Raw genomic sequence first — 14,640 nt, 5'->3', positions numbered from 1 at the left:
CAAGTCTGTTGGTCTCAACGCTCCCTAGCCCAGTGGTCTCAAGTCCAGTGGTCTCAGTGCTCCCTAGCCCAGTGGTCTCAAGTCTGTTGGTCTCTGCGCTCCCAAGCCCAGTGGTCTCAAGTCCAGTGGTCTCAGTGCTCCCTAGCCCAGTGGTCTCAAGTCTGTTGGTCTCTGCGCTCCCAAGCCCAGTGGTCTCAAGTCCAGTGGTCTCAGTGCTCCCTAGCCCAGTGGTCTCAAGTCTGTTGGTCTCTGCGCTCCCAAGCCCAGTGGTCTCAAGTCCAGTGTCTCAGTGCTCCCTAGCCCAGTGGTCTCAAGTCTGTTGGTCTCTGCGCTCCCTAGCCCAGTGGTCTCAAGTCCAGTGGTCTCAGTGCTCCCTAGCCCAGTGGTCTCAAGTCTGTTGGTCTCAACGCTCCCTAGCCCAGTGGTCTCAAGTCCAGTGGTCTCAGTGCTCCCTAGCCCAGTGGTCTCAAGTCTGTTGGTCTCTGCGCTCCCAAGCCCAGTGGTCTCAAGTCCAGTGGTCTCAGTGCTCCCTAGCCCAGTGGTCTCAAGTCTGTTGGTCTCTGCGCTCCCAAGCCCAGTGGTCTCAAGTCCAGTGGTCTCAGTGCTCCCTAGCCCAGTGGTCTCAAGTCTGTTGGTCTCTGCGCTCCCAAGCCCAGTGGTCTCAAGTCCAGTGGTCTCAGTGCTCCCTAGCCCAGTGGTCTCAAGTCTGTTGGTCTCAGCCCTCCCTAGCCCAGTGGTCTCAAGTCCGGTGGTCTCAGCGCTCCCTAGCCCAGTGGTCTCAAGTCCAGTGGTCTCAAGCCTGTTGGTCTCAGCACTCCCTATCCCAGTGGTCTCAGTGCTCCCTAGCCCAGTGGTCTCAAGTCTGTTGGTCTCAGCCCTCCCTAGCCCAGTGGTCTCAAGTCCGGTGGTCTCAGCGCTCCCTAGCCCAGTGGTCTCAAGTCCAGTGGTCTCAAGCCTGTTGGTCTCAGCACTCCCTATCCCAGTGGTCTCAAGTCCGGTGGTCCCAGCGCTCCCTAGCCCAGTGGTCTCAAGTCCAGTGGTCTCAAGTCTATTGGTCTCAGGGCTCCCCAGCCCAGTGGTCTCAAGTCTGGTGGTCCTGGTCTTTCCCCTTTTCTCAGTTCTTCCAGTAATGGCTACCACCATTTTGTGTGTCTGGGCTGCACACACTTCCCCTGGGGCGGCGGTGTCTGCCACAGTCACGGAGGTCGACTCTGAACTGAATTTTTATTTTTCTGTCACTTGAAATACATTTTGTAATATATTTTGACATTTATTTTCAGTGTGAAAAATACAAATACATTCTGTTCACAACATATATATTTATTATATATATTTAAAACATTTGAAATGTATAGGAATTTTTTTTTAAAATCTACATCACCTTTATAATTTGAGTTCATAATTTGAGATTATAATTTGAAATCACTCTCAAATAACCCAAGAAAGAGCCGTAGATGGTAGCGATCCATCAGAACAGATAGCTGACGTGTTCTATCAGTCTTCCATGCTCGATTGACTTGCTCACGTGTTGTTTTGGTGAAGACAGAGATAAATACATGCTTCAGCATAGCTATGAGGAGAGTCTGTGATTTCAGAAGCCCCCCACCGGCCCACCGCCTGTGTGCCTGATGTGGTTTCAGCGGGACGGACTCCCTCCATCATGGGCACATGTCTCTGAGGGAGCTGCCAAGTGCTGACAGACTGCTGGCACCCCCTTTACTCTCACCCTGAGATTAGTGTGGCTGTTCATTGCCCTAGTTTGCCTCTGGCAGTGTGAGGATTTTTTGGTGAGGATGAGAGGTTAATCCGAGGAGGAAGGGTTCAGTTCGAAGACAAACATCCTATAATGTGCGCCGAAAGTGCACATTTTGTCTGAGCTGTGGGTAGCTCAGGTCCAAAGCAATAGAATCTTCAAAATAATCAATATCATTTTCTGTCCTCCATTTAGTATACTGATAAAATAGCAAAAGCCACCCCAAAACAATGTGACAGAAATAAGAAAAAATGTATTCTGATTTTTACTCTGAATTTCTTTTTAAGTAAAGTCACATTTATATAAATAGCACTTTATACAATACATATTGTTTCAAAAGAGCTTTACAGTAATAAACAGGAAAATAATTATCAAGGATGCAAACAGAATTCAATTCTGCTTTAAAGCAGCTCTAAAAAAGAAAATAGTTTTATTATTTAGCTCAATTTAGTTCTGTTTATTCAGTTCAGTTCAATAATTCTGTAAATTTCATCAATTATAAAATGAGTTTAATTGAGCTACAAGCAGTAAAAGGCCTTTTAGTATAATTGTAAAAACATTCTCCTTCAGCTCGTGTTTCACGTGTCTTTTTGCTGTGAAAGATTACTGATTTTTATAAAGTAAACAAGAATAACTTTTATATTGTTAGTAATATTTCAAGATGAACACTTACTGGAACACTTAATGGACTGAAGCATCTTAGGTTTACCTGATTATCCATACATCATTTTTTTTTTTCATTCAAATGTGTGTATCAAATATGATCATCAGGCTTTTGAAGAAGGTTTATTTGTTCATCTCTCAATCATCATTGTATTGCATTGCATTATGTTTTAAAACTACAGAGCTTTGATCATAAACTAAGCATTGAAATATCATCTAACTAACACATTATTAGCAGATATAGAGTGATGACTAATATTTATATGCATTTTATGTAATTATCTTCTATACTGTTTTAAAGATCTCATTGATTTACATTGCAAACTATCAGAATTTAATCTTATCTTTTGTCTATATAAATATCAGTATAGTCCAAATGAGCAATAAAAGCCTAAAGAATCAAATTTTCCATTTAAAAAAAAACTAGAATTGTCTGACTATTCTTCCATATAGTTCTAATTGATTGACAATCCTATTTTTAATTTGTATGCCCTTCAGGAATATTATCATATTATCATTGTGTGTTTATGTGGCAGGCGTGATGCAGTGTCGCTCTCTTTCTTCTGTTCAGTTGCGGTCTCACACCCATCGGTCTGTTCATGCGCACACACACAGATCTGAGATCAGATCGGCTCGCTGATGGGGGTCTACAGTGAGCCAGAGGGGGGAAATAAATGTGATTGTCACTCTGTCTTTTCCTCCTGCACTATAATTCCCACCAGCAGACAAATAATTGATGGTTTGTAGCCGGGAAAAGGATGGAAAGACTGCAATTTCCAATTCCAGTCCATTTGCTCAGTCTCTCTCTCTCTCTCTCTGTGTGTTTCAGCCTCGATCCAGCTGTGGAGGTCACGTCTGAGCAGGGTGATGTACTCCATGGCCAACTGTCTGCTAATGATGAAGGTACATGGGCAAACAAACATACACACACGTATACTCAGTCACACATTTATATCTGACCTGAATCATATCTGTATGCATACAAACACACTCTATCGAGGGTTATAAATCATAGGGTTTCCTTCAAGCAGGTGACGACTGGATGGTATTGAAATGGGATAAAATAGGTTTTCTGATCATTGTTCTATTGGTAAAAGCGTGTCTGTGCACACATACTATACCTATATGGCATACGCTTAGATTTAGATTGTCATTAGCTGAAATATATATATATTTTTTTTATTTATTTTTTTTTTGTGCAAGTTATCATGTTAAATGAGTGCCATCTGCTGGCTAAAGACTGTAGTGACACACATATAAATTGGTTACCAGACACACAACAAAGAAACTCACAATCACAAATATGAATTGTTGTTGTAATGAATATATATATATATATTGTATAAATGTCATACATGGATTCCCTGAGAGTTTTAGCAATGCCAACACAAGGGTTTTGTGAGGTGAAAACTGTTTAAGATGTTTCTGTTTCAATAGTTTGAGTCCTACTGGCTCAGAAACCTTATAGGAATAGTTGATCCACAAAATGAAAATGCTGGGTTACACTTTATTTTAAGGTGTCCTTGTTACAGTGTAATATGGTAACACTTTACAATAAGTTTTTTTTTTGTCAACATTAGTTAACATGAGAGGTACACTGTGTAACTGTTGGCTCTCTAGCGGTTGTGCTTCGTCTCTGTGTGACTGTGCGGGAGAATATGGTTCTCCTCCTGCTCATAAAACGTTCACTACTAGGCTTAAGAGATATAACCAGTTCAGATGAAAAGGATCTCAAGCTGACTAGCTGAAGACACGGTACTTCCTTAAAAACTGCCATTTGCTCACCGCTGTTGTTCAAGATCCATATGCTGTATTTTTTTGTTTTTTTTGTTTGTTGTTGTAACTCAAAAGGACAATTTGTGAAGAACCTTCACACATGCTTTTTAGTGACCACATCTGTCAAGCTCAAAGATAAAACTGCATAAAAACGTTTCTTAACAGTGATTCAGTACACCTTGTGCGCTATATATTTGAAGACTTCTGAAGTCAGCTGATGCTTTATGATTCTGTCATCATTTACTCACCCTCATGTTGTTCCAAACCTGCATGAATGTCTTCTGCTGAACACAGAAGAAGATATTTAGAAGAATGTGGGTGACCAAACAGTTGACGGACCCCATTGACTTCCATAGTCTTCTTCTCCATACTGTGGAAGTCAATGGCGTAAATGGTTTGGATGAACTTGCTCACACAGTCTTCCTCTCGAATCTCATCCTCCATCCCGCGTGTTCAAACTGACATGATGCATTCGGCCTGTTCCTCACACAGCACTATCAGCTGACTTCAGAAAGCGTGGAATATAGTCGGATAGGCGTCTTCTGTGGAACTTTCGTTGTGATTTTGTGTTCTTTTGGAGCTTGACAAGACATGGTCATTATGAATTGTTGTTGAATGGAAAAGAGCTGTATGAAGATTCATGCAGAAGTATATTTTTAAACAGAATACAGGTTTGGAACAACAAGATGCTGAGGAAAACATGAAAGAACTGTTAGCTCAGAGAGAAGTAGCTTCGATGCATGCAGTTTTGTTTATTAACCACTAGAGCGCCAAAAGTTACATAGTGCACCTTTCATAAAAGCTCATTTTATTGAAATGATTTCCCCTTCCTGTCACATTAAGGACTATGTTCTGGCGGTGGAGACGTATCACTCCATCATCGAGTATGAGCCGGAGCAAAGCGTGCAGTTGCTGAGTGGAATCGGACGTATTTTCCTACAGGTGAGAGCAGGGTATGGCAGGCCAAAAGGGCCAAAACATGTGTAACTGTCGTGTAAACACAGGGACACCTGGGACCGGTTTCACAAAGCTATTTTAGACCGGTCTATAGTGTTAGACAAGTCTAAAATGTGCTCGTAGACTAGTCTAATGCAAGTTAGACTGTTTCACAAAAATAAAGACTGACTTAATTTAGACCAAAATAATTAGACACCTGACCCCCAGGCTAACTTAGGTCTAAGACTCTATGTTACATTACAAACAGCCAAAAGAAAAGGGAAAATGGCTCGTCATTTAAACATTTCTTCTTGTTACTACATTCTCCGCTAAATTTCCCAAGTAAAATGTCCTTGTGACTGTTATACTCCTCCAACAAACACATATTTTCCGTTGGGGTAAACTGCACCGAGCGGTTGAATGCGCTTACTGGATCCGCCATGTTTTTTGTTTTGAAAAAAAAGTGTCTTATTTTACCCAGAATGCACTGCAGTGTAGTCCTACTTAAGATAGTCAGAGTCTTAAGTGCTTTGTGCAACGGTCTGGTTTAGATGTCTATCTGAAGTCTATCTACTATATCTAAGCCATAGTCAAAGCCTGTCTTTGTGAAACCGGCCCCTGAACAATACTCACCTGACGTCAGGAGAGGAGACACTGAATCACATGACATACGCCAAACAGAGGTCAGGGCTGCAGTTTCTGAAGGAAACAGCAGCGCTTTAGATAGCAGTAAAGTTTAGTTAGCAATAGCATGTGTCTTGTTGTGGGTTCAGTAAATCAAGTTTTGGTTCAGTGAGATTTTTAAAAAAAGAAATGAATACTTTCATGCATTTAATTGATGAAAGGTGACAGTAAAGACATTATTAAAGGGGGGGTGAAATGCTATTTCATGCATACTGAGTTTTTTACACTGTTAAAGAGTTGGATTCCCATGCTAAACATGGACAAAGTTTCAAAAATTAAATTGTACGTTTGAAGGAGTATTTCTGTGCCAAAAATTGTCCTTCCGGTTTGTCACAAGTTTCGGAAAGTTTTTTTCGAGTATGGGTCTGTGTGACGTCAGCTGGGGCGGAATTTCCTTATACGGGTCCTAAGGGCACTTCTCCCGGAAGAGCGCGGGTGCGCGCGCACTCGTAGACCAGAGCAAGAGAGCGAAAGCAGTACGCCATCAAAGCGCTCTGCTCGGCTTTTGGGAAGTCAATGTCACCAAAGAAGTGGGTTTTTGGTTGCCAGGGCAAGACAACCCTGCACAGATTCCCAAAGAACCCAGCGTTAAGGAACCCGTGGATGGAGTTTGTTTTTCCAGAGCATCAACGGAGGTTGTGCAAGACTGTTTGTTCCCTGCATTTCGAGGATGATTGTTTTATAAACAAAGTCCAGATCGACGGATTTGCAGATCGTCTAATGCTTAAGGATCGAGCAGTCGCAATGATAAAGGTTCGCGGTCGTGGTTGGAACCGGGCGGTGAGTAAAACTGCTTCTATTGTCTCTGTGTGTTGTTAGCTCGGCGCGTTAGCACAGCTTTAGCTTCGCCCACATGGCCCGCCTCCAGCCGCTCGTTTTTTTCCGGAAAGACTCGGTACAGCCTATCTTTCTTTTATAAATATAATAAAACTAAAGACTTTTTGGAGATATGAAGGATGCAATACTACTCTATAGGTACTCAAGATTAACAGGAGATGATGAGCATTTCACCCCTCCTTTAATGTTACGAAAGATGCTATTTCAAATAAATGCTGTTCTTTTGAACTTTCTATTTATCAAAGAATCCTGAAAATCGTTAAGACTGGGTAAACCCAGACCGATCTGCCGATGATTTGATTTCGCCCTGCAGCTCAGGCTGGACACCTGTACATTCTTCTATCCTGCTTCCGTTACAAATCTGCAGGGACCAATCACAAACTGGCTTATCCACATGGCACGCTATTGGCGGGTTTAATCCAATCCAATTCCTTTTAACCTCTCGACGATGCTCAATGGCTTCTTTAGTTTAGCAAACAAATCGCTCGAGTGGGTGTTAATACCACTAACTTTCATGTTTTTTTTTTTTTTGTACAACCTGCAAAAATCGCTGGATGCCATTGCTTCTGCAAACCGCTGATCAATGCTCCAAACCAACACGTTTCTTGACACATTTCCTGCCTGGAGTTTTCACTGCAAAGTACGTCACCCGGATCGTTGGTCTGATTGGTTGAAGGACTATCCAATTGCGTACAGAGTCATTTGCACTATGCCCGTTGATCACGCCTCTTGTGCAGTAGAAAATACAGAGCAGACTCCCCAGACCAATGTTCAGTCTAAAAAGATTGAGCTTGATCTGGTGATAGCCAGACTAGAAAATCAGCATATTACAATGATTTCTGAAGGGACCTGAATCAACACACAAGAATGTGCACAAACGTTTTATTTAACTAAATCACAAACACATAACTAATCTAAACAAACACATACACACAATCATGCATACATGGGGAAAATGGAAAGGGAAAGGGAAGGAATCCGAAACAGAAACAAGGAAATGAAGCTATGAGAAGAGTCATTGAACAGAACCATCAGTTTATTGTATCAAAGCACCTTGTTTATTGCAGCTTTCATTTAACCTATGTTTAGTAATTTAAAAGAATGATACTTGCAGTGCCTCAGCTGTTGAGCCGTTTTCTGTGACAACATTGTCATCAAGTCGACTGGATGAGTGAACGGTGTCCATTCTTTGCAGAGTTACTTGTTTTTGAAGAGAATCAAAGACTCTTGTTTTGCTCTTCATGTTTTATCTTCACACAGAGAAGGTGATTAATGTTCTGTGTGTTCATATCGTTAGATCGGAGACATAAGAACTGCGGAGAAGTATTTTCAGGATGTGGAAAAGGCCTGTCAATCAAAGGGAAAAACACCTGATGAAGACACCTCAGTTCTGATGAACAGGTAAACACTGATTTCTGCTCGATCACAGCAGCATGATGTCCGTCACTTATGAAATCTGCTTTCAAATGTGGAATTTTCTGTTTTTTAAAGAAGTCTCTTCTGATCACCGAGGATGCACTAATTTAATCAAAAAATACAGTAAAAACTGTAATACTGTGGAATAGAATAAAATAACTGTTTTCTATGTGAATATACTGCATTTTAAAACGTAGTTTATTCCTGTGATCAAAGCTGAATTTCAGCATCATTACTCCAGTCTTCAGTGTCACATGATCCTTCAGAAATCACTCTAATATGAGGATTTGATGCTCAAGAGACAATTATTATTATCATCAGTGTTGAAAACAGTTGTGCTGCTTCATATATTTTTGAAAACGGTGATACTTTGATCAATAGAAAGTTCAAAAGAACAGCATTTATTTGAAATAGAAATCTTTTGTGACATTATAAAATTCACTTTTCATCAATTTAATGTGTCCTTGCTGAATAACAGTATAATTTACTGTATATATTTATATATATATACAGTATATCTTATCTGAAACTTCACGGTTTCCCCAAAAATATGAATCATGTGACATTGAAGACTGGAGTAATGATGCTGAAAATATTTTAAATGGTAATAATATTTCATTGTTTTTACTGCAGTGCGTTCAAATAAGTGCAGCCTTGGTGAGCAAAAGAGACTTCTTTCAACAATTTTTTTTTAAAATCATAATTACTTCAAACTTTTAGTGTAGTACTTAAACGGTAGTGTAGAGTCTGTGCTTCTGTTTAACGTGAATGTGATGTTGTCAACAGGGCTTTTGTTTATCTGAGCCAGAATAACTACGCAGACGCACACGTGTGTTTCTCCAGTGTTTTGAAGCTTGATCCCAAGAACCCAGTGGTGAGTGCTCGTCCTCTTTCCAGAACACTGATGACTTAAAATCGGCGTGAAACGGGTGTTGCGCTCGTCGATTCTTCTCTATTCTGCCTTATATCCGAGTGAAATGACTTCTGGAACAAGAACACATGTGGGCGGGGCTTGATTTTGTCTGTGGGGAATTGATTGGATGGTTGTGGTTTGCTATTGGCTGATCTCATGTGAGTGACAGGTTGCCCCGCCCTCGTCATCAGAGAAGAGAAGAGATGCTGCAGGAGGGAGGGGGAGATATTCTGATTCACGATTACGAGACCCATAAATTAAAAAATTATGAGATAAAACATACTGTAATATTCCATAAAAATTTGACATTTTTGATCTCATGGGGACTTTACCACTAGAAAAACAGCCTGGAAATCCAGACCCAAATCTGAAAGATTAATGGTCTGGCATCGACTAATGAAAATCGGCCGGCTCGAGGGGCGGCACCAAGCATGCATTTGAAAATCTCACTGCACACAATTGGATAACACTACGACCAATCACAACAGCAAGCCCCATACGCTTAGCTACCAGCGCAGCTAACTGGTAGATAAGACTCTTGCCGTATCCGGTCGGCAAAACAGAAACATCCTTCTTGCAAAGGAATGATTCGAGCGCCGTCTTCTGTTCCTCTTTTAGATATAAAGCCAAGTCTAACTCGTTCATTGTAGCGGCCAAAGCCGTTTCAAACAACTGGTGTTCATCCATAGCCATAGCAATGTTTACTAATGACTTTGACGTCACAGCGCTGTCGTCCGCTCGCCTCTGGCCCGCCTATATCAGATAACCCGATGTGATTGGTGCAGCTCGGATCGATTTAATGAGCATCATTACTCGACGCCAGAGTAACTCGCTGAGCAAATTCAACTTGTGCTCTCGCGAGAACTCTGATTTCCAGGGTACATCGGACGCATGTGCCAGTTCTAACAACTTGAGCTTTCTTTCCTCAGGCGAACAACAATGCAGCGGTGTGTCTCCTGTATCTGGGCCGGCTGAAGGAGTCCCTGGGCCAGCTGGAGAGCCTGGTGCACAAGGACCCCGCGCTGTACCTGCACGAGAGCGTGCTGTTCAACCTCACCACCATGTACGAGCTGGAGTCGTCCCGCAGCACGCAGAAGAAGCAGGCTCTGCTGGAGGCCACGGCCTGTCGAGAAGGAGACAGCTTCAACACCCAGTGCCTCAAGCTCGTGTGAGGACCAAACGCAGCACTCGCGCGCCGTCGGGGACAATAAAGCTTTTACAAGTCTTACGGTGGACAGACAGGACCAAAGTTAACTTGAGATGTCGATATTTTGCTCCGCACAGGACAGAAGAAAAAGGGTTACCCACTTTTACCCCTGTTTCAGGAATCAAGAGAAATGCTTTTGAGCACATTACATGATTGTGTTCAAAGAGTGTAAGCTAATTGCAACTGTACTGTGTATTTCTGGAAATGAGAAAATGAAATCTTGTGAATAAATGTATGAAAACCTGTTCTGATGTTGAGATGTGCTTTATGAATAAAACTGTGATTCTACGGCTGAGCTCATTCAAGAGATATTCATGCAAGACACTGCTGACAACAATACATAAAAACAAATCATGCTTTGGTCAGGTTTGAGATTTTAGGCTATTTGACTCGTGGAAATATTATTTATTTTTTTATTTTTTTCTCATTCACTGAACCAGACATCTCCACTTTACACACACCAAACTTTACATTCCTATCTATTTATTCTGAGGGCTTTTACTGAGAGGTTTGTTCATATATCATTCGCCTGATTCATACATAATTGTATTCCTAATTGTTTTCTGACTATTAACAGTGTTTTCTGATTTATGGAGTGATAAAAAGAGATATTCAAAAACTATGTCAACCAAATGAAACAACAATTTTAAATCCGGCTTTTTCCAATGTTCAGATTTCTGTTCTGGATATGTATGCAAATGAGTGGACATTTAATTAGATAATGTCTCATTTGCATATTTAAATCACTGCATTTCAGAAAGCATGCAAAACAAAGGTTGTTTTAATGTAATCAATCAACTGATGAAGTGTGACGATATTTACTAGTTACATTTTTACCCTATTCAATCAGCTTGAATGAATAACTATGTTGTCGAACTGTGATGTACTGTTGTATATAATTCATGCATAATAAAATCTGTGAAATGCGTATAGATCAGTAAATGTTCAAGTAACCTCCATAGACCCCAATAATATTGAAAACCTATTAGTCAACATGCCTATTAAATATAGTTTCCAATTAAAATTAGACAAATTTAGAAAAATCTCTTTTAAAATAATTTTTAGCATAATATTTCTATATTGATACTCATTTAGTGTTGCGATATGAATAACAAAACAAATGGCAAGCCTATAAATATACAGACAGCATTCTCATATAACCAACATCAAGAATTATTCTGTTTATTTACTTTTTATAATGTTGTCTTCGGTATAATGACTTTGTTCTGTGCAGTTTTTGCATCGCAGTATTAACATATAATAATTTATTCAAATATATTTTATGACGCAAATCATGTTTCCATCCACCTATGTTTATGAACATTTTGGGATGTCGCATAAAAAACACTGGATGGAAACGGCAACGCCTTTTTTTTTGCAACCATTTTTCTTAGTGATATTTTGCGCTGGTTTATCAGGAAGTGATGATTTTGTTGTATTCCAATTTTGCGCATTGAAAGTTGAATTCAGATAAGTTGAACTTTGGATGGAAACATTAAAACACAACAGTTTGTAGGCTAGTTCTTCCCCACATATTTTAATAGAAAGTAATGAATTAAAGGGTTAGTTCACTTTGAAATTAAATTTTGGTATGTTTTAGCTTACCTCAAGGGCATCCAAGATGTAGGTGTCTTTGTTTCCGCAGTAGTTTCAATTTTGATATTTTTAGGTCAAACCGTTCTTGTCTGTCAGTCATATAATGCAGGTCTGTGGTCACCACCTCAAAGAGCATGCACAGAGTCCAAATTAAACAATTCCCCATCGTCCAAATGAAACAATTCCCCATCGTAAGTACACATTGATGGCCTAAGACACGAAACGAGCGGTTTATGTGAGAAAACGAACAGTATTTATATCGTTTTTACCTCTTGTAACACAGCCACGTCCAAGTGATCTGAGGGCGCGCGCGCATCCTGGTGTGTGACATGTGCGCAGACTGGTGCATAGAGATATATACACTAGATGTCGCCTTAAAGACATTCGTTCCAATGAACTGCCATAGCCAAGGCGACATCTAGTGTATATATATCTATGCACCAGTCTGCGCACATGTCACACACCAGGATGCGCGCGCGCCCTCAGATCACTTGGACGTGGCTGTGTTACAAGAGGTAAAAACGATATAAATACTGTTCGTTTTCTCACATAAACCGCTCGTTTCGTGTCTTAGGCCATCAATGTGTACTTACGATGGGGAATTGTTTCATTTGGACGATGGGGAATTGTTTAATTTGGACTCTGTGCATGCTCTTTGAGGTGGTGACCACAGACCTGCATTATATGACTGACAGACAAGAACGGTTTGACCTAAAAATATCAAAATTGAAACTACTGCGGAAACAAAGACACCTACATCTTGGATGCCCTTGAGGTAAGCTAAAACATACCAAAATTTAATTTCAAAGTGAACTATCCCTTTAATGCTACAAAACGTGAGTTTTAAACTCTACAATTCATCGTGATAACTATCAAAATACTAAATGATACTGTATTATGTGTTTATCATCAGCAATGACACGTAAGATCTACGGCTCATGATTGCAACCCCTGTCAAGAGTGTTTGTTAAAGGCACTACAGCGTCAGCAATCCTGTGATTCGGTCCTTCGCTAACTCTAAACCAATCAGATGTGGCGTCTCAGGAACATCTCAGGAGGATCTCAGGGAGTCGACGTAGGTCTTCCGGATGTCAAAGTCATCAGCCGGACGGTTATAGGCCTTCCAGACCGGCTCGCCGATGAACAGACGCATGGCTTTAGTGTAGTTCTGAGGAGAGAAACGTTGCGTCTGAAAACAGCGTCTGCTAAACGACTGGAAGCTAATACTTTAGTGAATCATGAAGACACGTACGGTTTCGTCAACGGTGAATCTGTGGTAGATTCCCGCCGGTAACGTGATGAGGTCACCTTTAGACACGGCCAATCGGATCCAGCGGTCATCTTTGTCCCTCACATCAAAGTAAGACGACCCGTCCAGAATATAGCGGATCTCGTCGTCAAGATGGAGGTGTTCTTCATAGAACATCTTCACCTGGAAGGCAGGAATCAGATTTACAGATGCATTTCAGTACATTCTCATTTTATACCAAATCAATGAGGATATGCATAACCTACTTTGTTCCCATAATCAGGAAGTTTATCCGGGTGAATGGTTATAATATCCATATAGGAATAACCTCTTTCCTCCCGGATCTTCTGCAGTTCTGGGTCATTTTCATAAATATCTGCATTTAACTGAAAAAAAGAAGAAGAGCAGAACCATTAAAACGTGTTATTTTAGTATGCTTGACATACTATTATAGTTATTGTTAATATTTAGCATTTATTTTTTATATTTTCTCTTTAGTATTTTTTTATACATTTTTAATTGTTAGTTTTTTTAGCACTTCAACTTCATAAACTTAACAAAAATAAGAAATGTTGCCTTGGAAACAAGCTGAAATAATATTTTATATATACATGAAATAAGTTTTTTATATATATTTTATTGTAATTTTGTAATATTGTTATAAAAATTGTTTTAATTTTCATATTGTATAGTAACTGAAAAAGAATACCAGGGTATATTTAAATATAATAGTCATCAAAACAATAACATATTCTAAAAAGCGTCTTAATGTACTTGAATGCCATCCCATATAATAATTCTTCTGTATAAAGTCATGTTTTGGTAAAAGTGGATCATGTCAGTTTTATTTCATAAATATTCTTGTACTGCGACAACATTCATGGACAATGAAAAATGACAAGTAAAATAAAAACTACTAAATAGTTCTGTTTTGCATTCGTCATGAAGCGCACTCTGCTGGTATCACGTGATGTGTGCAACATTAATCTGAGTGATTCCTGACCGAACCTTCCAGTAATAAACTCCGATGTGCTGGAGCTGCTCGCGGGTCACGGGCTGGTTCGGGCTCAGTCTGTGAGGGAGTCTCTGGTCCTCACTGGACTCATCCATGTACCATGCCTCCATCACACTCAAGTTTATTATTCCACATGCGGGATCCCAGAAAGCAAAGCACTGAAAGGAATTTGTGGTTTTCAAAATAAAAGTGACTTATGATTAAAAAAAAAAAAAAAAAAAAAAAAAAATTATAATATTTATAATAATACATATATTGCTTTTGATTTATGTATATGTGCCTTTATATTTTAATTTCAATCTATATTGATTACCAACCAGGGTACCAGATATTCCAGCTAGGACTTTGGAAAATCCTTTAAAACAAAAACCAATTAAATAAATAAAAATAATAATAGTTAAAATTCCCATTCCTTAAGTTTCCACCACTGAATAAAAAAAGGTAATAGTGACTTTTCATCTCAAAATTTTGAGATTTTTTTCAGAATTGTGTGGTATAAACTCTCTCAATTCTAAGAAATAAAGTCGGAATTTCTGACTTTTTATCACAATTGCGAGTTTATATCTTGAAATTATGAAGAAAAAAAGTCAAATTT

General features: G+C 39.8%; 2 protein-coding genes across 3 annotated transcripts in view; one reads left to right on the top strand and one right to left on the bottom strand.

Moving 5' to 3' along the window:
• Positions 1–11,121, top strand: part of trappc12 (trafficking protein particle complex subunit 12) — a 44,522-nt gene extending 33,401 nt beyond the window's left edge. Inside the window, exons 8-12 of the mRNA XM_079853440.1 lie at positions 3,246–3,319; positions 5,036–5,134; positions 7,947–8,050; positions 8,852–8,939; positions 9,908–11,121. Of these exons, the coding sequence (XP_079709566.1) occupies positions 3,246–3,319; positions 5,036–5,134; positions 7,947–8,050; positions 8,852–8,939; positions 9,908–10,150 (608 nt within the window). The 3' untranslated portion in view covers positions 10,151–11,121. The remainder of the gene's footprint in view (positions 1–3,245; positions 3,320–5,035; positions 5,135–7,946; positions 8,051–8,851; positions 8,940–9,907) is intronic.
• A 573-nt stretch (positions 11,122–11,694) lies between these two features.
• On the bottom strand, positions 11,695–14,203 carry adi1 (acireductone dioxygenase 1). Of its 2 annotated transcripts, none has more exons than XM_079853441.1 (5): positions 14,039–14,203; positions 13,297–13,416; positions 13,034–13,213; positions 12,479–12,949; positions 11,695–11,892 (listed from the first exon to the last, which is right to left on the bottom strand). In XM_079853441.1, exons 1-4 carry the CDS (start codon positions 14,153–14,155, stop codon positions 12,833–12,835), a joined length of 534 nt encoding a protein of 177 aa, XP_079709567.1. In that variant the 5' UTR covers positions 14,156–14,203; the 3' UTR covers positions 11,695–11,892; positions 12,479–12,832. The 2 variants fall into 2 exon arrangements, with proteins under 2 accessions (XP_079709567.1, XP_079709568.1); XM_079853442.1 differs by having other exon boundaries at positions 11,695–11,790; positions 12,550–12,949.
• Positions 14,204–14,640: the final 437 nt, after the last annotated feature.

Source organism: Squalius cephalus (genome assembly GCF_949319135.1).
Source record: "Squalius cephalus genome assembly, chromosome: 20".
Classification (NCBI taxonomy): Eukaryota; Metazoa; Chordata; class Actinopteri; order Cypriniformes; family Leuciscidae; genus Squalius; species Squalius cephalus.
The sequence above is the reverse complement of the archived record's forward strand: the minus strand, read 5'-3'. Positions and strand labels throughout refer to the sequence as shown.